This window comes from Mixophyes fleayi, chromosome 3, assembly GCF_038048845.1.
Source record: "Mixophyes fleayi isolate aMixFle1 chromosome 3, aMixFle1.hap1, whole genome shotgun sequence".
Lineage (NCBI taxonomy): Eukaryota > Metazoa > Chordata > Amphibia > Anura > Limnodynastidae > Mixophyes > Mixophyes fleayi.
This window is the reverse complement of record NC_134404.1, coordinates 202,248,273-202,269,736: the sequence shown is the minus strand read 5'-3', so window position 1 is coordinate 202,269,736 and position 21,464 is coordinate 202,248,273. Positions and strand designations below refer to the sequence as shown.

At 40.4% G+C, this 21,464-nt stretch overlaps 1 protein-coding gene across 1 annotated transcript; it reads right to left on the bottom strand.

The window, feature by feature from the left end:
* Window positions 1-8,028: 8,028 nt before the first annotated feature.
* On the bottom strand, window positions 8,029-11,824 carry FABP7 (fatty acid binding protein 7). The gene is made up of 4 exons (XM_075203008.1): window positions 11,635-11,824; window positions 11,090-11,262; window positions 9,805-9,906; window positions 8,029-8,292 (listed from the first exon to the last, which is right to left on the bottom strand). Exons 1-4 carry the CDS (start codon window positions 11,705-11,707, stop codon window positions 8,242-8,244), a joined length of 399 nt encoding a protein of 132 aa, XP_075059109.1. The 5' UTR covers window positions 11,708-11,824; the 3' UTR covers window positions 8,029-8,241.
* Window positions 11,825-21,464: the final 9,640 nt, after the last annotated feature.

The following is a 21,464-nucleotide window of genomic DNA, read 5'->3' as shown; positions in this document are numbered from 1 at the left end:
AAGTGTCAGGCCAGTGGTTTATATAGGGCTTGTGATGTCAAATCTCCTGAGTTTGAAAATAGCCAATAGTAACAGGCCAGGAGACAGGTGTAATTTTCAAAAAAAACGCCCTTACACCAAAGCGCCGTCATTTAAAGCAAAAGCGCCATGTTCTATTCAAAGCCGCCGGCGGCTTTGAGCATTACATCCCGCCGTTACATCGCCGGCGGCTTCAAATTGAAGCTGATATGCGCCCATTAGTAAATCCGGCTGTTTGCAATGCAAACACGCCGGAAAACCGCCGCGATGCATGGCGGCTTCAAGCCGCCATGCATCACGCCTGATAGTAAATCTAGCCCATTGTCTTTGGAGTAAGGTAGATCTGTGCCATAATGCTGCCCTTCTGAATCAAACCATATATTTATGGGGAAGGAGGGCTAAAACATCATTCACCCCAGGGGAAGTTTTCTCTAAGCTCGAGGTAAAGGGGACCGCCTGAAACATGCAGCAGAGGCTTTCCCCAAGAAGGGCTGTATTCACTCTGATGCCAGGGCAACCATGACTCTTCACACTGCCACTACATCACAGCTAGTAACAGGCAGCTGGGGCAAACTGCTGTAATTAAATTAACAGGTAGAGGTCACTGGATAGACACTGGTAGGAATGAATAGAGTTAGACATTTTAGAAAGTAAATATATGAAGGATGCCTGCACCCATACTACAAAAATTTAAAAATTAGACACACAATACATTGCCAGAGCATTCATCGGTAGGCAAGAGCAGAGCTTTCCTATCTTGTTTGCCCTGTGCCATAATGCTGCCCTTCTGAATCAAACCAGGGGACTCGTAAACATTTATGGGGAGGGTGGGCTGAAAAATCACCCCAGGGTAAGCCTCTAGACTTGCAGCAGAGGTAATCACTCTGACACCAGGGAAACCTCACGCTAGTAACAGGCAGCCATAGTGCATGGCTGTAATTAAATAATTGCTGTCTCCTGAGTGGACTCATTTCTCCTATCTCTGTGCTAGCGATTCCTGCTCATAAGCTTTTTCTATGTTGAGTTAAGTCCTGGTGGCATCTGAGTACCAGTGAGTGCATCCAACTCTACTGCTATTGGTAAAAACCTCTCCTGTTAGTTCTAAAAGCTTACAACAGTTACTAGTAAGCCATAACATCGTAAAGGATCATATCCTGGAACCAGTGGTGTAATTTGTTCTTCAACTTTTTGTTTTTGCTATTAGTTGTTAGCGGACTCACATTGTTCTCTCACCCACCATTTTTGTTTAAATAAAAACTGTAAATTTTTGCCAAATTTACATTGGTGTCCGTGTGGCTATTTACATAGTCAATTACAGTAATAGTAAGTCTGAACTTGCGAAGGAGGTTTGGGTGCAATGAAAGGGTGATATCAACACTATGCAACAACAGCTCAAAATTACATTATTTTACCTATTTTTCACAATGTGTATTTAAATCCAGATCCAAAACCAAAACCTTTCACTTTTATTTGCAAAAAAGGTAGCAAAGCTGAAACACAAACACGATTTAGAACCGACAACGGTTTCTAAACCAAAACACGAGGGTCAGGGCACATCTCTAATATATATATTTCTTGGAAGTGTCAAGTTATTATCTATGCATTGTTATTCAATCATACCTCAGGTCTATTTTCAGCCCTGTTCTATATTATGAAAGTAGTATTGGAAATGACCTGCTATTTAACTTAAACGCTGAACTTTTATTATTTTAAACCCGTCATCTTGGTATTGTCAGCAGCTGGAGTCTAATCCAGCTTGGGTTGAAAACAATTCCCGACACCCAGTTATGCATTTATAACTCAGGCTACAGTTACGTACTGGAAGACAAAACTCCACAACATACAAACTAAGCTTGTTGATATCACATTTATCTATAGAACTGCCATATTTGCTATCTCTTGCCTGTATAATATATACATTTTTAAACTGAAGCCATTCTGCATCATGCCTCGTTTTATATACCCACAGTAACTGTATGATTTACATATCACTGATTGAAGGGATGTATTAGTAACCCCAATGACTGCTAACATTCTTGTTACAGCAATGCAGAAGTATCTTACTCTATTTCAACAGTCAAAATATAGGATACAGTTTATTATGCTTAATGAAATACAGCAACCATACAATGTTTACAATGTTCACTGCAATATGCTTAACTAGGGCTCTTATCCATACTTGCCTACTCTACTGGAATTTCCAGGAGGCTCCCGAATAACCCCCGCTATTCAATACCATGAATTTTTGTATTTTATGGTAGTGGCGGGGCTATAGTGACGTAATGACGTCGTTACGCCACCTTCTACCCACTATCACAAGATCTGTACTCCGATCTCCAGAAGTAAAGATTTAAAAAGTAGGCAAGTATGCTCTTATCATTTAAAAATAACACTTGCTTTCCCATGTAAAAATGCAGACCACAGCCAACCCCAGACTTCCAGTTGGAATCTATCACCAACAGAACCTCCATATGAACACATTCCAAAAGTATGTTTTCATACTTGTCTAAGCCCCAAGCATCACAGTTTTTACCCATGGTCATCATTTGAAAGGAAGTGACCTCAATTATAGGGATTGGTTTTATGTGTCATTGTATTTTAATGTAAAGTTTGTGGGCAACATAGCAAGTCCATCAAATATGTTATAGTATAAAGTGATGTTTTAAAATGTCATTGATAAATGATACCATATTAAAAGGGTGATCTCTTTAAAGATAGAGACCACTTAATATTTTTTCCAGAATTTGAAGCCCTGGAGTTCATGTATCCATCCAAGTTATCCATGCCTTGCCTGCTTCACCTGTTAACTCACTGCTTGATACACATACAGTCATTTTTTCTAATTCCTTTCCTATCTCACTCCCCTGTCTGGTTTTAACTTAAAGGTATTTAAAGCTACCATTTATGCAGTACTCACATAAGCATTTGCACAGGATGTGCCCACACATATCCAAATGTAGGGCCAGATTAAGGTGATTAATGGCCGCAGTACTGACTGTACACTACAGAGAAGCGACGGAATACACAGAAGTTGGCCAAAACAGAGCAGCTGCACTGAATCTGGCTGTAAGTACACTCTGCCTTAACAGCATTTGCCTTACATAGATAGAAAAGACTGCAGTATGTGCACAAGAGTATTTGCAATATAAGGTCACATCAGAATGCATACAAAAAATATTATATTATAAAATAAATGACCAACTATTAACAGGATAATCATTAATATAAATATGGATTTTCAAATAAAATATTTGTTTGTTTGTTTTTTTAAACTGCACAAAGAAGCCACAGTTGCATTGTCTGGTGCAACTCTGTGGGAATTACCTTTGGAAAATATGTCTGGTCCCACAAGGTAATTGGGAATGGACAGGCAGTTGCTTTGATTGTGGATAGCACAGTGGATGCAGTGGGGCTGTGTGAATGACAAATATTCCTTACACTATATTGTGTAATATGGTGGTGCTATATACATAAAGTATAATAATGTGATTTAAATTTAGAACTAGCAAATCCAAGCATTGGGGAAACAAAAAACATGAAAAAAAAATACTTTAACACCGGTTATTGTATTATTAACTTGCACTTGGTTTGTTACACTGACAATTTTGACTTATGTCACTGATTTTTTTACTGCTCCTTTCTGGTATATAGCCTGTCTGGCTTAAGCTGAATTTTATTAACAGATATCTTTTTTGCAGACAATTTTATAGCCAGGTGGCCATCAATGTCACTTGCTGGTGATGCAGTTTCAGCAAAGACTTTATGAATATATTGAAGTGGTGCTATGAGTCAGAATCACTAGCAAGGATCTAACAAGCAGGGCCGCCGAGAGGGGGAGGGGAACGGGTACATTTTACCCGGGCCCGGCCGGGCCCTCGCTGCTATTTTTTTTCTCATTTTCTTTCATTCTTTCATTTTTTTCCCACAGGGGGGTGTCCGTTGGTGGGGGGAGCTGTAAGAAATAAAAAAAAAAAAAAAAAAAATACTTGAAGACAGAAGAGAAGAAGAGAAAAGAAAAAAAAGAACCTACCAAAAGGTAAGTAAAGAAACGGAGAGTCAAGGGGAGGAAAACAGAAAGGGACAGTGCTATAAAGAAGGGGCAGAGAGGCATGGAGGAAAACATGGGCAAATAATAAAAAAAGGGGCAGAGAGGAAAAAAAGGTGCAAAGAGGCACAGAATAAAAAAAGGGGCAGAGAGGCACAGAGGAAAAAAAGGGCAAAGAGGCCCAGAATAAAAAAAAGGGCAAAGAGGCACAGAATAAAAAAAGGGGCAGAGAGGCACAGAGGAAACAAAAAGGGGCAAAGAGACACAGAGGGAAAAAAAAGGGGCAAAGAGGCACAGAATAAAAAAAAGGGGCAAAGAGGCACAGAATAAAAAAAGGAACAAAGAGGCACAGATTAAAGAAAATTGGCAGAGAGGCACAGAATAAAAAAAGAGGCAGAGAGGCACAGAGGAAAAAAAAGGGGCAAAGAGGCACAGAATAAAAAAAGGGGCAAAGAGGCACAGAGGGGAAAAAAGGGACAAAGAGGCACAGAATAAAAAAAGGGGCAAAGAGGCACAGGATAAAAAAAAGGGGCAGAGAGGCACAGAGGAAAAAAAAGGGGCAAAGAGGCACAGAATAAAAAAAGGGGCAGAGAGGCACAGAGGAAAAAAAGGGGCAAAGAGGCACAGAGGAATAAAAGGGGCAAAGAGGCACAGAGGGGAAAAAAAGGGGCAAAGAGGCACAGAGGGAAAAAAGGGGTAAAGAGGCACAGAGCAAAAAAAGGGGCAGAGAGGCACAGAGTTAAAAAAAAAAGGGGGCAGAGAGGCACAGAGTTCAAAAAAGGTGCAAAGAGGCACAGAATAAAAAAAGGGGCAAAGAGGCACAGAATAAAAAAAGGGGCAAAGAGGCACAGAGGGGAAAAAAAGGGGCAAAGAGGCACAGAGGAAAAAAAGGGGTAAAGAGGCACAGAGCAAAAAAAGGGGCAGAGAGGCACAGAGTTAAAAAAAAAAGGGGGCAGAGAGGCACAGAGTTAAAAAAAAAGGTGCAAAGAGGCACAGAATAAAAAAAGGGGCAAAGAGGCACAGAATAAAAAAAGGGGCAAAGAGGCACAGAGGGGAAAAAAAGGGGCAAAGAGGCACAGAGGAAAAAAAGGGGTAAAGAGGCACAGAGCAAAAAAAGGGGCAGAGAGGCACAGAGTTAAAAAAAAAAGGGGGCAGAGAGGCACAGAGTTCAAAAAAGGTGCAAAGAGGCACAGAATAAAAAAAGGGGCAAAGAGGCACAGAATAAAAAAAGGGGCAAAGAGGCACAGGGGGAAAAAAAGGGGCAAAGAGGCACAGAGGAAAAAAAGGGGTAAAGAGGCACAGAGAAAAAAAAAGGGGCAGAGAGGCACAGAGTTAAAGAAAAAGGGGCAGAGAGGCACAGAGTTAAAAAAAAAAAAAAGGGGCAGAGAGGCACAGAGTTCAAAAAAGGTGCAAAGAGGCACAGAATAAAAAAAAGGGCAGAGAGGCACAGAGTTAAAAAAAAAAGGGGAGAGAGGCACAGAGTGAATAAAAAGGGGGGAAGCAGCATGGAGGGCGCAGTGTAGTTGTGATGAAGGGGCACAGTAGTGTGTGTGTGTGTGATGGCACAGGCGCTTGTTGCAATGTAGTGTGTGTGCGGTAGGTGGTGGCTAATTAATGGGTGCTATTTTGTTTGTAGGGAGATGGTGAGGCAATTTAATAGTGGGGATTATTAATTTAAGATGGGGCTGTTTGGGGGCTATTGAATGTGGGGGTGAGTTTGGGGAGAATGAGTTCTATTTATTAAATGTGACTATGAATTATTTAATGGCAGTGATGGTTGCGGGAAATAGGTAATGCTAGGCTGTTTGCATGAAGGGAAATAGGTTTATTTATTAAATGTGAATAGTATTATTTTAATGTTGGGGCTGGAGGAAGGCCTAATTATTAATCGTGGGTGCTATTGATTTAACGCTGCATCTGGCTGTAATTTTCTAAATGTAGCCATTTTTTTTCCAAATAGGTCCTCCAACATTCCAAGATCCAGACAAGCCACAACTAAAGAAACCAGCAGCCACAGGTGGTGAAAGTGAGAAGAACAAGTAGGACAGAGCAGCATAGTGTGTGAAATGTTGTGATTCTAGTAGGCACAATGACAATGTTTGGTGAGTGTTTGGTGAGCCCAGTGGGCGCAGGCCAAGACTGAACTCTTTCTGTACACACTGCATTCTTCCTATACTACACAAGGGTGCTAGATGTCCTGAAAGTCAGGAGTGCTTGGACAAATGTCACGCTCCGGTGAATTCAGGACCTAGTTATTTTGATGTGCTAGCCACGCCCCAATGGTGCATTACCACGCCCCCAATCGTGTGACCACACTCCTGAAAAAAAATTTTGCTTACTCAACTATAAGGGGGGCCCCATTAATTTGTTGTACCGGGACCCTGAATTCCTCTTGGCAGCCCTGCTAACAAGGCAAAGCTTTCAAACATTAAGATGGCTGCACTCTGGGTCACTTGATTCTCACCGGCGGCCATTTTTAGAATATAAATACCTTCCAACGTTCTTGACACAAGAAGTTACAAGACTTGTGCAATGAGTTTAATAAAATAGATGCCAGGTACCGCTTTGGAAAAGCATCAATTTAGAGATGGACAGAATTATCGATGATTTCTTTATAGTAAGATAATTGTATTCACCGCTGACAAGTTTCTGTGGAAAGATTTGGGATGATGTTGGGCAGTTACCTTACCAGCAGCACCAACAGTGAGAGGTAGAATGTGACTTAAGAAGACTGTGACTGTGTTACCCCTTAACACTAAAGCAATAATGTGGTATTTCTTAGCACATCCCTCTGCATGTGGTTAGCAAAGTACAAAATTTCGTAAAGGGATCTTAGATGTTAGAAGATCCATTGGTTTTACATGCTATTGAAAAGAGCAGAGATAGTCAGGATTAGAGGTGGATTTAAAGTGTAGGGGGGATCCATGACCTTCCTCAATATCTACAGCTAACAGCCTAAAAGTCCTGGGATGTGTATTAGATAAATGATTGGGAAGACATCAGGAGAAGTCAAGTCTGAAAATGTAGCCTGACTTAGCAGCAGTCCAGGAAGATTTACTGTCGCCTTTTAAAAGAAGACTATTTTTAAGAAATAAATGAATATCATATACAGGTTATCAGGGCCATCTTAACAACAATATGGGCCCCCGGGCAAAGCAGTGCACCGGGGCCCCTACATATATAGATATATATATATCTATAATATAAATGTCTAGTGGCGTGTGTTAGTCTGTCTGTGTGTGTGTGTGTGTGTGTGTGTGTGTGTGTGTGTGTGGAAAAAATAAAACCAAGCTGCAGCGCCACCTGCTGGGCGGAGTTATACACTGACCTACTAAATTCTTAGTGTGTGTGGAAAAAAAATTCAGAAAGGGCTGAAATTAGGTATACTAAGATGTTTTTAATTTGTTAATTTAATTTGTTAATTGTTAAAAGTGTTTATAAAGATTTTAAAAAAATATATATATATTTCTTGAAGGAGAAGTGACAGTTGGGAGTGGTTGGTGGTTGCCAGGGGTGACAGTGGGGAGTGGTTGGTGGTTGAGGCCTGGGCTATGGCCCAAATGCATGACAAGAACCTTTTTAACACCTTAAGTAGCTTGATTTGACTAGAATGCATGAGTATCATGCACGGGTTAACTTGTGTATATATATATATATATATATATATATATATATAGATGTATAGAGATACAGATACAGATATAGAGATAGATACATAGAGATAGATAGATGTACTTGCTCAGTGAACCTTGAAGGGTTTTTTTGCAGGTTTTTTCTTTTGCAGGATTATTTATTCTAATTAAGAGCCCTGCCTATGGGGCCCCCTTGCCCGTAGGGCCCCTGGGCACCTGCCCATCGTGCCCAATGAAAAAGATGGCCCTGCAGGTTATGAAGCCCACACAGTAATATACCAACTCTCACTCGGGTGAGGCTATGTATTAGAATAAATGAGTCAACATCATGAATAAAAATACATGTTTTTATCATTTTAATAAAAAGCTGTTACATCAGCGAAAATGCAAACTTATCAATTTGGTAGTGTACATTGATCAGTGTTGCAGAAGTTGGTTTTCATGGAGGGCAAAAAAAATTGTCAGTAAAGATGTGAAATCTTCAGTGCAATTCGTGTAGGGATGTAACACTTTAGTAAACAGGGAGCAGAGACAAGTTTTCCGAGTTTAGGCCTTCTCATATTGACGGACTGAAACGATGTCACCGAAGGTTAGAGTCTATAGAGAGAGCAACAAAAGAAGAAAACATTTATAATTATGTTCTGTTTTCAAACTAAAATGCTAAACTTATATTTCCTTTTGCCTATGTCCTAGTCTGATCCCATTTTACCTTATGGACACTCTTGTGCATTGCTAACTATGTTATGCAAAGATGGTAACAATCCTATCAAAAGGCACAAAATAGAGGCTACATCAGTTACACATGTTACGTTATGCAGCTGTAACATGTCACTTCATATATTCTGTTTATGGATGCCAAGATAAAATGAACAGATGGTGACTTCTTAGCATAATCTCTTTAGTGCAGTTGCAATTAACAGGTGCCCAACTGGTGGTATGGTTAGAATGTTTAGCAGCTCCTACTACGTCATTGTAAATCAATGAGTAAGCAGATTGGTTTCATTTCTTATTTAATAACATCAATATGGACAGCTGGGCCATTCTGATCAGTTTCAGTGTTGCATACATTTTTTGCATTTAATAAACCTGCTCAGGATTTCTGTTGTCATTGTATTCGTTGTGGAGAGAGGATTGATTTTATGTTTAATGTACCTGTAATATCAGGGTTAAAAAAATGAAATACTCTGGCAATTTAATGCTTTACCATGGTAATCATATACAGCTTTTTTGCAAGACTGCATAAAATAGAGTTTAACAATGTGTATTGATTTAAGTGTTTTATTTATGCAGTCAGTTGAATCCAAGGACAACCAACTGAGTGGTATTTTTACCATACACATAGGTGTGTAGATGATTCAGTCTGTATGGTTTAATATATAGACCAGCTGTTAGCTGTTTCATTTCACACAGATGGCTTTGACATATTAACTAAGCTAGAGATGAACTAATTTGTGTTTCAGTAAAGCGATCATAACTAAAATCCTAGGATCTCCAAGCCCTGCTGGAAAGCAATTAGGGGATAAGATTTCTGTCATAAATACAATATCTTCTAACACTGTAGTCTGTGTCTCTAATCCTAATTCCTACTTTACTTGTAATTAATATTATTGCTACAATAATGGAAATATTATGGCACATGCTATTAATTTGTGGACTAATAAAGCGATCTATATAAAGTAAGGGGACCCAGCTTGTGGTAGAAGTGGAAATGCTGCTCCTAAAGCTAATTCTGGGACCCCTTGGGTACCCGAACATTTCTATTCTATGACATATTTGTTTAATAAGATTCAGATAGAAAGTAGTTAAAATAAATGTGTGACCCATCATTTGAAAAACCTGGGAAAGAAATATATACATTTTTAAATTATCAATGTAATATTTGCATTTCTCAACTCACAAATATTAATATGATTCACGTCTGTATCTACGGTTTCTGTGCCCCAGTGCTGTTTGTGAGTTGGTTGACAGTATGCGAAAATTCATTTCAAGAGGTCCCTACTAAAAAGGGATTTGTCCCAAAGACCATTTGTTTGTAAAAACATCATGAACAACATTTCACCAAATATACTTTTCATATTAAGAGGTCCCATCATCTCTATTTCTACTCACCATAACCATTTTATCATCCTTAATTTCTCTTACAAACTTTGTTTCTTTACCGTCCCACTTCTGTATGTGGACCAGTTTATCACCATCAAGGGAAACATTGGACTGTTGGGGGAGAGAAATGTAAGAATGAAAAGATGCAAAAAAAAGATAAAAAAAAAGCTTCTGCTGCAATATTAATACCATTTACTTACTTTATTTACAACTGGTTTAAAAATATGATTTTTTTATACATATAACGTATATATATTATATTGGGATCGTTTGACAATGGTATCTCTCACCAACTATCCTGGGCTTCAGATCTAATATGGTCACCTGCTCAAACAACAGCATAGGTAATGAGAGATTAAACACCACACTTGAAAACTAGACGTACAGTAACAGGCCAACCAATCAGCACCCTTAATTCAGTTGATGTTCAGCTCATTTCCTATACTTATTAGGTTGGAACATAAAGTGCTACCATTAAAAAATATAATTGGGGTTGCTAGATAGTTCAATGATTAATGCAATGAATATATAACAAAGTTGAGACATCTTGTGTTTCAATGGTGCTTTTTAATGCTGGGGTACAGGGCAAATGTCAAAACTGCCCTCCCTTAAGCCAAATGATCAGTTATATAGGTAATTTTATACAGTCAGCTGTCATAGCAAGTTCAAGATCAACCAATTAAAAGTAGACACATATGTTAAACAACAATGGATATTTATTATTCAATGGTTTGGTAGAAGCAAACTAGACTTTTGGAACAGCAATAGCAAACATTTCTTATAAGGATTGCATTAATTACTAATCAACTATGTGTTAGTTTTATTTGGGATGTATGTTCAAAATATATATTTCAAATATTGTGTAAACTTACAATCCAAACTATTTAATTTAACTGTAATTAATAGAGTACAGTGACTTTTGAACACACAGTAGTCACTTTTGTAAAATACAAGATATTTTCCAAAACAGTGATATAATCCATCCCTGTTATGTATGAATGCTGTAGTGCAACATACGATTGTTCCACATTCAATCTTTGCACTGTGTTAAGTAGTAAAATGACAAGTACGTTATAGAAAATATAACTTTAAAATACTTTGTAACTTTTCTCTACAAAAACATGCCCTGACTCCACATTTAGTTTACTTCTGTCCTAATTTTTTTTTAAAAAAACACAATTTTTTTTATACAGTGTTGTACAGGAACAACGCACATCAAGCATCTTCCCTTTTTTAGATCTCCTTATACAGCTCTGTCTTATACGAAGCTATTTGCTTGCTATCCTTTACTCACCTTGCAGTTTCTGTCATCAACAGTGGCTTCATCAAATTCCTCTCCTAGCTTGAAGCTGATCTCTGTATTCTTGAATGTGCTCTGACTTCTGACCACCACTTTGTCGCCTTCTTGGCTAATGATGATGGTCGGCTTAGTTACGTTTCCAACCTGTCTGGTAGCAAAGCCAACCCCTGCAGAAAGCAGCAAAGAAATACAATTAACAATCATGTCAGTGAAGTTAAATGCTGTCCCATTCCCTGGGGAATGGAATACAGCAAGCACTAGAAAATAAAAATGACATACATCGAAACTGACAACTGTGTAAAAGACCCCTTACAATTCTATTGGAGTCCTACTTTGCGATCACTAAGCAGTAAAGTCATCTGCTGTTTGAAATAGTTCCTAATCCTTTTAATGACTTAGTAATGCCTGTAGTCTGCAGGTGTTTAAAAAGCAGGGCTGCAGATTTGCTGGCTTGCAGCTCAGAAATGCTGTAGAGTATCAGTATCTACAGCAGATGCTGTACACATCACAAATCTTTAAGTTACAGAATATGCACATACCCAGGGCTTTCATGTACTCATCAAAGTTCTGGCTGTCTATCAGTTTCCATGTGGCACAGAAAGCATCTACCATTTTATCAGTGGATGTAGGGAACAGAGCACAGTGTAAAATATGATCCTGCTTTTTCTTCCTTTCTAAGAGATGCTCTGTCCTGCATTACATGGGAGCTGTACTTATTGGGAGACTTGCAACTGGTGATGGGGGCTGGGCATATGGAAGAAGAAAGGGGTCCAACCCTATCATGCCTCACACACCAATCGACTGGCAAGGGGAGTGGTAAGGATAATTCTTCAGGCTCAGACAAAGGGTCAGGAAACTAAATGCCTAGTCCAGTGCACTTGAACTAGTTTCAAAAGAGGTCACATCTGAAAAAAAAAACCAAGCTTCATTTGTAGACTTTAATATGACTTCCCTAAGGCAGAGCCCCATGTATGTACACACACATTTTTACTTATTTATTTTTACTACATACTCATAACTTATTGAGAAGAACAAATTTAAGTAAAATGATCATGAATGGGTATGAATCACATATCCTGTACCTGAAAACAATACAGTGTCTAAAAATAAGTCCTGTAAAAATATAACTGTGACAACAAAATTTGTCAAAACTCTCCCCACAGGTCTATTTAAAAATAATAAACATGCAATATACCATATATACACATAATGCATGCACTGATAGCTCAGCAGGAAGGAAATAAACGAGTTTGCTTTTTATATGCCAAGTCATTTCTCTTACATATTTGTGGATACAAATGTACATTAAATGAGTATTTTATATTCACTTTTAAAATTTTAATAATACAATATATACAAGAGAAAGAATATTGATAAGATACATTATCAATATTTTTGCAACTGAAGGTAATTTTTCCCAGCAATATAGCTCATTCCATGCTGAGTGACGTGAGGTTATTTCAGTTCATTCCGCAATGCTAAGCGGGTGTTGGGGGTGGGGGCGTGGGTAAATGGATGGTGATTAAATACAAGGGCTACAGCAGGATTCTGAATGTAATCCAATTGTTGCAATGCCTGTGCAGAAGAACAATGAGCTGCTTTATTGCTGTAAGGATGAATATCGCAGTAGCACTTACACCGAATATGTCACTGCAGTGTTCTATATTTTACACTTTAATGATGAAAGTCAGCAATGTTTTATTTTCTATTGTATACAAGTCAAATAAAATTATTTCTAAGAACTAATGGTGTAACTAAAGGGGACTGGGCAGCAGGGATGCCTGCAAATTTTAGCCCGAGGAGGGGGGGGGGGGGGGGAGACTTGGCTCAGCAGCCTATTAGGAATTGTAAAGGAAAAATATGCAGATAACCCAGTGACCCAGCTCAAGGTAGCCCACTATGAGACTGGCCTGCCCCCCAGCCCAGCCAGCTCCTGCCTGGCAGCACAGGTGGCACTATCAGAGAGTAAAAATGTATTCCTTAAACTAAGAAGTGAATATGGCTTTATATTAAGAAACAAACTGGTAAATAATGAGGATAAAAAGACTGTGTATATTATTCAGAGTAAAGTGCCAGGTCGCTGCTAATGCAATTACTACTAATGCAATTAGTACCCTATTGGACACTGTCTGCGGATGGAGCAAACATATTGGTGGGTATCACCACTTCATGATATTGCACAGATTTTGCTTTGGGGCCCAGACATTTCTAGTTACATCCCTGAACAAGAGCATGTAGAATTACAAGTGCCAGCATATTCACAGCATATAGGACACGCTGGGATCTGTAGTTCACCTGTAAAAAATACACTTAAATAAACACAGAGTGATAAAGTCCTTTATTAAATAAGTCTACCCCACACATACCCTCTTTTACACATTTATTGCTCAACCAAATCATGGGTGGTCCTCATCTTTCTTACTGACTTTGTCACTTAAAAGAAAACAATGGTTGAATTTCATAGATTAACTAAACATTATGTCACATGGTTAATTGGTTTTCAACCTTTGTAGCAAAAAATAAGATGTATGTTATGCCTGTTCATTCTTACCACACCTGTCACACACATAGAGATACATTATTTCTTATAATAACTTTGATTTAATTTTGGGTGAAAAAAAACTTGTTTTTATTAGGTAATGACAAGTGAAGCCATAAGCCAAAGGCACTTAAACGCATATGTTTGTGCATGAGTAATTTACTTACCTATTTGGGGTTAAGTCTGCTGACATCTGCCAGGCATACACAGTATAAATGGGGGGAGGAGCCTTGTCTGGCCATATATGCTGGGTCTCTTTTGCTGCACAAATACAGTGTGAGCTGTGGAGACAAGGGGCAGTATAAGTCACGTCAAGTCCATTTTTAAGCTTATATTGTTTCATACCTTACCTTCCTCACTCCTTTTCTGAGCATTAGTATTCACCCTTCTTCTGTTGTCGCCGTATCTCTAGTATTCCTTCCTCCAGCTTTTCTTCTCTTCTTTCCCTATCTCCTTCCTTTTTCCTCTTTCTTCTATTTCTGTGTTGCCTATACCTCTGCTGGATCTGTCAGCAGGGGATGTATCGCTGAGAAACCGGGTATTCTCCATGTTGGTTTTCTCTTCTCCACTCTCTGTCACCTGGTTTTGCTGCCATACTCCCCCTTTTTTCCTTGGTTCTCTCCCGGACCCTTTTCCCCTTCCCAGGCTGTTATCCCCCTCACTCCTTTACTCCCCCTGCTACCATGCCCACCCCTTAGCACCCAGTTAACACAGGTTGGTGAGGTCCCCCCCTCTGCCACCATTTCCCTACCATATGCCACTGTTACAACCCCCCTCCAAACCTTTTCACCATTTCCTGGTGCTGTCCTGCTCCATCACCTCCTTCCTGGTCTGTGCTTGTTTTCGCCGGAGGCTCATGCTGCATGCCGTGAGCATGTCAGGGGCGATGTCTGATTCTGCAGGCGTCCCCAGCTGTGCAAGAGGTTGCTAGGGAACCGTCCGGCTGTTTTCGCGCAGACAAATTTCTTCTATGGTGGGAATTCAGTTAGCCGCGATGTTACTCAGAACATCACGGCTGCACATTTTTACCGTTACCATGATAAAATCTCTGCTCATTTTTCCTCGCACCTCTATGGGGCGTGAAGAAAAATCAGCGGAAATTTCTGTAAAAATCTCAGGGTCACGATGTTCTGAAGAACATTACGGCTAATTAAGTCTGTCTCTATGAGTAATGCCCCCAGAGCGAGCAATTCCCTGTTCAGCTCTTGGAGACCACCTGTGCGCCACCAAGGATGCGAGTGGTGGAGGAGAGATAGCCCGTCCCCTCTCTCCGCTCGCTCTTCTTGTCCAGTGGTTCCAACTGTTCTCCTTATTGTTATCGCTCTTCCGTTGCTCTACATACTGCAGCCTACATATCATTGTAGCTGCCTTGAATCCAGAAGCCAACTCACCCCCCCTCCATTTTGTAAGACTCCAATCAGGGGTGCCACATAATGCCCCCCCCCCCCCACCCCCGCTCCGCTTCCCCAGCATTCCCCTTGTGGTCACACCCAGGGTTGTTTATGGGAACTCGGGAACACTCGGGAGTGGACACGAAGACATGCGTCTCTGGTGAGCATGATGCACACACTGTATTTCGCTACACAACACACGACAGATTAAGATAGTACAGTGCCAGCTCTTCAGATGCGGACCAGGGTCTGCACACTCCTGTGAGGATATTACACGCTCACCTATCATGGCTGGATAGCAGCATACCTGACTAAGCACACAGCCACACAGGGTATGCATGGCGGCGTTACCAGGCTAAGTAGGTTATTTCATCTCAGATAATGGTTCTCTGGGTAATGGCTTATAAGTTCTGCCCAGTGTTCTCTCTGGGACCTATTTCCCAGGTGCTCCACCCAGCTGCTTTTACTTGGCACCCAGCTCAAGGAGTCGGAATGCGTCTTATTATAATAGCACTGTGTGTGCACTGCAGCCAGCAGCATTAAACCACTGACCACCAGTCTTATCAATCCTGGCATTCAGTCCAGACAGGCAGAGAATTAGCCAGGCATACAGTTTAATTAATTCTAAAACAAACAAACACAATTTTAAATATGTCCAGTCCAGCCAGCAAACAAGCAATAACCTCCAGAGTCTTTAGAAATTATATAAGTGTGTCCAGTCCCACAAGTGGCAAGTCTCTATAAGTAATATAAGTGTTGGCAATAGCCTCCAACATTTTTCATTATTATTATTGCACAGTATTTCACTGCCCCCACCTGGCTACTTCTTAATGCCATCCATCTGACAACGGGTTTTGTGGATAACACTGCTACCCAAGTGGCTGGTAGGCCCCTTATATTTTGCAGCGGCTTACATAGAAAACCAGACCCACGGCAGACTAGAACATGCTTCGTTATCTCCATATGAGAAGCGTCACTTTTATCTATGTGTAAAAATTGTTATGATGTTCATATGACCACTTTCAAGTTAAGTGGCCAACCTAGCTTACTGCTGTGTTTTATGGATGTAGCAATCTGGTTGGCCTTGCTGAGACCGGGCGGAGTCACCATGCTTACTAGCATTGGGATAACTGTTTCCCACACAAGGGAGGCTTGGTGCGCTTCTCCAATCACAATGTGTTTTGCCTTTACTACATCTACTTAAAGCTATATGTCTCCATGCAATCAACGCTATATGAGTTGGTTTTAAGATTAAATATCTCATATACAGGCATTTACGCTTTCTTTAATCTATTTCCGGTTCATATGTAATTTTCTTTATACATAGTGCATAGACAACACCTAACTATATGGATACATTCAGACAACATTATAAGTAGAGATGAGCGCACTCAGATTTTGTGAATCCGAGCCCACCCGAACCTTTCCGATCCGAGTCGGATCCGAGACAGATCCGGGTATTGGCGCCAAATGAAAACTTGAAACCGAGGCTCTCAGTCATAATCCCGCTGTCGGATCTCGCGATACTCGGATCCTATAAATACCCCGCTAGTTGCCGCCATCTTCACTCGGGCATTGATCAGGGTAGAGGGAGGGTGTGTTAGGTGGTCCTCTGTCCTGATAGATCTCGTGCTGTGCTGTTTAGTTCTGTGCTGTGCTGTGCTGTGTTCTGCAGTATCAGTCCAGTGGTGCTGTCTGCTGTGCTCTGTCAATTTTGAGTTCAGTGGTGCTGCTGGGTCCTGTGCTGTGTCCTGTTCAGTCCAGTGGTGCTGTGTCTTGTGCTCTGTGCTTCTAAGGGCATAGTTATTTCCCCATTATTCCCAAGTGTTTAAAAAATTAAAAAAAAGTTATAAAAAAAAATACAAAAAAAAAATTAAAAAAAAAATTAATTACAACAAAATTTGCAAAACCAATCCTGCAGTATAAGCCCATTGGTACTGCAATATTATATTACCAAGTTCACTGATTCAGCAGTATAAATCCAGTGGTACTGCTATTACAAAGTTCACTGATTCAGCAGTGTATAAGTCCAGTGGTACTGCTATTACAAAGTTCACTGATTCAACAGTATAAGTCCAGTGGTACTGCTATTACAAAGTTCACTGATTCAGCAGTGTATAAGTCCAGTGGTACTGCTATTACAAAGTTCACTGATTCAGCAGTATAAGTCCAGTGGTACTGCTATTACAAAGTTCACTGATTCAGCAGTATAAGTCCAGTGCTACTCTCCTGTGCCGCATATAATTTTTAAAGGCTTTGCCGAGTGTGTGTGGCTTAGGGGTACGCTCTCTTGTGCTACATATAATGGAAAACCAAAATTTGGAGGATAAAATAGGGAAAGATCAAGACCCACTTCCTCCTAATGCTGAAGCTGCTGCCACTAGTCATGACATAGACGATGAAATGCCATCAACGTCGTCTGGCAAGCCCGATGCCCAATCTCCTAGTACAGGGCATGTAAAATCCAAAAAGCCCAAGTTCTCAAAAAATAGCAAAAAGAGAAACTTAAAATCATCTGAGGAGAAACGTAAAGTTGGCAATATGCCATTTACGACACGTAGTGGCAAGGAACGGTTTAGGCCCTGGCCCGTGTTCATGACTAGTGGTCCAGCTTCACCCAAGGATCTAAGCTCTCTTCCTCCCCCCCCTACAAAAAATTTAAGAGAGTTATGCTGTCAGCAACAACAACAAAACAGCAAAGAACTCTGCCTTCTAAACAGATGACATCACAAATCCCCAAGGCGAGTCCAAGGGTGTTGTTGGTTGTAAACCCTGACCTTCCCATCACTGTACAGGAAGATGGAAGGATCACCCACAGTCCAATTACAGATTTGGCTAATGAAGGTGTGAATGTTGTACACCGGGAGAAGGATATTGATGTAGCTGGCGCTGAGGAGGATGTTGATGATTATGATGCAGACAGATACCAAATTGCCTTTGTCCATTTCTTTGTATATTTGAATTTCTAGTTCTACAGTCTATGCAGGCTGCTTTATTTATATTCAACTACAAGTGTAGGGCGGGGGGGGGGGGGGCATAGATAGCCACCAAAGTAACGTGGTCCATTTAATTTCACTTTCTAGCTCCACAGTCTGTGCAGCCTGCTTTTTTTATCTTCAAAGTATTTATATTTACAAGCCTTGCAATCTAAATTAACTAGAGGTAGTGACGTGGTAGAACTCCAAAAGGCAGTTTGGAAGCCCCTGTACAAACTGGCTCTATTTTTAAACTGAGTTGTCCCCCCTCCAGTGTGTACTCGGAAAGAGTTTTTAGTGCAGCGGGGAACCTGGTCAGTGAGCGGCGAAGGAGGTTGCTTCCTCACAACGTTGAAAAAATGATGTTTATAAAAATGAATAATCAATTCCTCAATGAAGTACAGCACTGCCCTCCAGACAGTACAGAGGGACCTGTCGTTGTGGAGTCCAGCGGGGACGAATTGATAATGTGTGAGGAGGAGGAAGTACACACTGTAGGGGGAGAGGAATCAGAGGTTGAGGATGAGGACGACATCTTTCCTCAGTAGAGCCGGTTTAGTTTGTACAGGGAGAGATGAATTGTTTTTTTGGTGTGGGGGCCCAAACAAACCAATCATTTCAGCCACAGTTGTTTGGTAGGCCCTGTCGCTGAAATGATTGGTTTGTTAAAGTGTGCATGTCCTATTTCAACAACATAAGGGTGGGTGGGAGGGCCCAAGGACAATTCCATCTTGCAACAATTTTTTGGGCATTATGTGACCATTCAACAGTCGTTTGCCATGTTCAAAAAGTAAAAGAAAATGCCAACAAATTCAATAAATTAACTCAAAAGTTAAATGCCCTGTCATTATTTAAAACAAGAGGTTTTGACGTGCTAGAATTAGTGTAGTGTTAAGATGTTATAAACACTACACTTGGAACTTGGAGTAGATTTTGTGGCCCCGGTATCAAATTGGGTACCGGGGCCACCCCACTACGCAGTCCAGATACTTGTTTGGTGGAATTCTGACCAGTTGAGGGTGTATTTATTTTATTGTAGCCCCGGTATCAAATTGGGTACCGGGGCCACCCCACTACGCAGTCCAGATACTTGTTTGGTGGAATTCTGACCAGTTAAGGGTGTATTTATTTTATTGTGACCCCAATATCAAATTGGGTACCGGGGCCACCCCAATACGCAGTCCAGATACTTGTTTGGTGGAATTCTGACCAGTTGAGGGTTTTATTATTATATTGTGGGGACCACTCTATACCACACTACCACTCTATACCACTCTATTTAATACTTTAATTCTATTTAATACTTTAATTCTATTACTAATTCCCATAAAGAGGAACTGCCACTTCTATTTAATACTTTAATTCTATTAGTAGTTACCATAAAGAGGAACAAATTAAACAAATTTTACCAAAAGTATAATATGACTTACAAACACTACACTTGAAAGATGGTGCCTTTAAATGAAAAAGTCAGTCTTCATTGCACGACTATGTGCAACAGGGACAGTTTTTGGGTTTACAAAGTCAACCAATAACACTTTGACCCTGTCTGTCTTTAACATGCTTGATGGGATCTCAATGATGAATGCTCTGTACCATGGTTGGAGGATGTATTGTGGCCCCGGTACCAAATTGGGTACCGGGGCCACTCCACTATGCAGTCCAGATAGAGGTGTATCAGATATTAAACAACGTTGACTGTTGCTGCAAAATTTTTGAATAATATTGTGGGGAACACTACACTACGCAGTCCATAAACTTTTTGGGTGGAATTCAGACCCGTGGAGGGTTTTTTAATAATATTGTGGCCCCGGTAAAAAATTGTGTACCGGGGCCACCCCACTACGAAATCCAGAATCTTTTTTTTGGGAATTAAGACCCGTGGAGGGTTTTTAAATTATATTGTGGTGACCACTCCTCTACACAGTCCAGATACATTTATTGGTGCGAATCATACAAGTTCAGGGTTTTTAATTTATATTGTGGTGACCCACTCCTCTACGCAGTCCAGGTACATTATTCGGTGCGATTCTTCATACCAGTTGATGGTTTTCTTATTATATATATTGTGGTGACCCACTCCTCTACGCAGTCCAGGTACATTATTGGTGCGAATCATACAAGTTCAGTGTTTTTAATTTATATTGTGGTGACCCACTCCTCTACGCAGTCCAGGTACATTATTGGTGCGAATCATACAGGTTCAGGGTTTTTAATTTATATTGTGGTGACCCACTCCTCTACGCAGTCCAGGTACATTATTCGGTGCGATTCATACCAGGTGATGGTTTTCTTATTATATATATTGTGGTGACCCACTCCTCTACGCAGTCCAGGTACATTATTGGTGCGAATCATACAAGTTCAGGGTTTTTAATTTATATTGTGGTGACCCACTCCTCTACGCAGTCCAGGTACATTATTCGGTGCGATTCATACCAGTTGATGGTTTTCTTATTATATATATTGTGGTGACCACTCCTCTACGCAGTCCAGGTACATTATTGGTGCGAATCATACAAGTTCAGTGTTTTTAATTTATATTGTGGTGACGCACTCCTCTACGCAGTCCAGGTACATTATTGGTGCGAATCATACAAGTTCAGGGTTTTTAATTTATATTGTGGTGACCCACTCCTCTACGCAGTCCAGGTACATTATTCGGTGCGATTCTTCATACCAGTTGATGGTTTTCTTATTATATATATTGTGGTGACCCACTCCTCTACGCAGTCCAGGTACATTATTGGTGCGAATCATACAAGTTCAGTGTTTTTAATTTATATTGTGGTGACCCACTCCTCTACGCAGTCCAGGTACATTATTGTTGCGAATCATACAGGTTCAGGGTTTTTAATTTATATTGTGGTGACCCACTCCTCTACGCAGTCCAGGTACATTATTCGGTGCGATTCATACCAGGTGATGGTTTTCTTATTATATATATTGTGGTGACCCACTCCTCTACGCAGTCCAGGTACATTATTGGTGCGAATCATACAAGTTCAGGGTTTTTAATTTATATTGTGGTGACCCACTCCTCTACGCAGTCCAGGTACATTATTCGGTGCGATTCATACCAGTTGATGGTTTTCTTATTATATATATTGTGGTGACCCACTCCTCTACGCAGTCCAGGTACATTATTGGTGCGAATCATACAAGTTCAGTGTTTTTAATTTATATTGTGGTGACGCACTCCTCTACGCAGTCCAGGTACATTATTGGTGCGAATCATACAAGTTCAGGGTTTTTAATTTATATTGTGGTGACCCACTCCTCTACGCAGTCCAGGTACATTATTCGGTGCGATTCTTCATACCAGTTGATGGTTTTCTTATTATATATATTGTGGTGACCCACTCCTCTACGCAGTCCAGGTACATTATTGGTGCGAATCATACAAGTTCAGTGTTTTTAATTTATATTGTGGTGACCCACTCCTCTACGCAGTCCAGGTACAT

What these genes read in the sequence shown, in the direction of transcription:
- FABP7 (XM_075203008.1), bottom strand. Translation starts at nt 11,707, where the DNA reads ATGGTAGATGCTTTCTGTGCCACATGGAAACTGATAGACAGCCAGAAC. An exon ending in TTGATGACAGAAACTGCAAG is followed by an intron (nt 9,907 to 11,089) that starts GTGAGTAAAGGA and finishes CTCCCCCAACAG; the next exon opens with TCCAATGTTTCCCTTGATGG. An exon ending in AGGATGATAAAATGGTTATG is followed by an intron (nt 8,293 to 9,804) that starts GTGAGTAGAAAT and finishes CTCTCTCTATAG; the next exon opens with ACTCTAACCTTCGGTGACAT.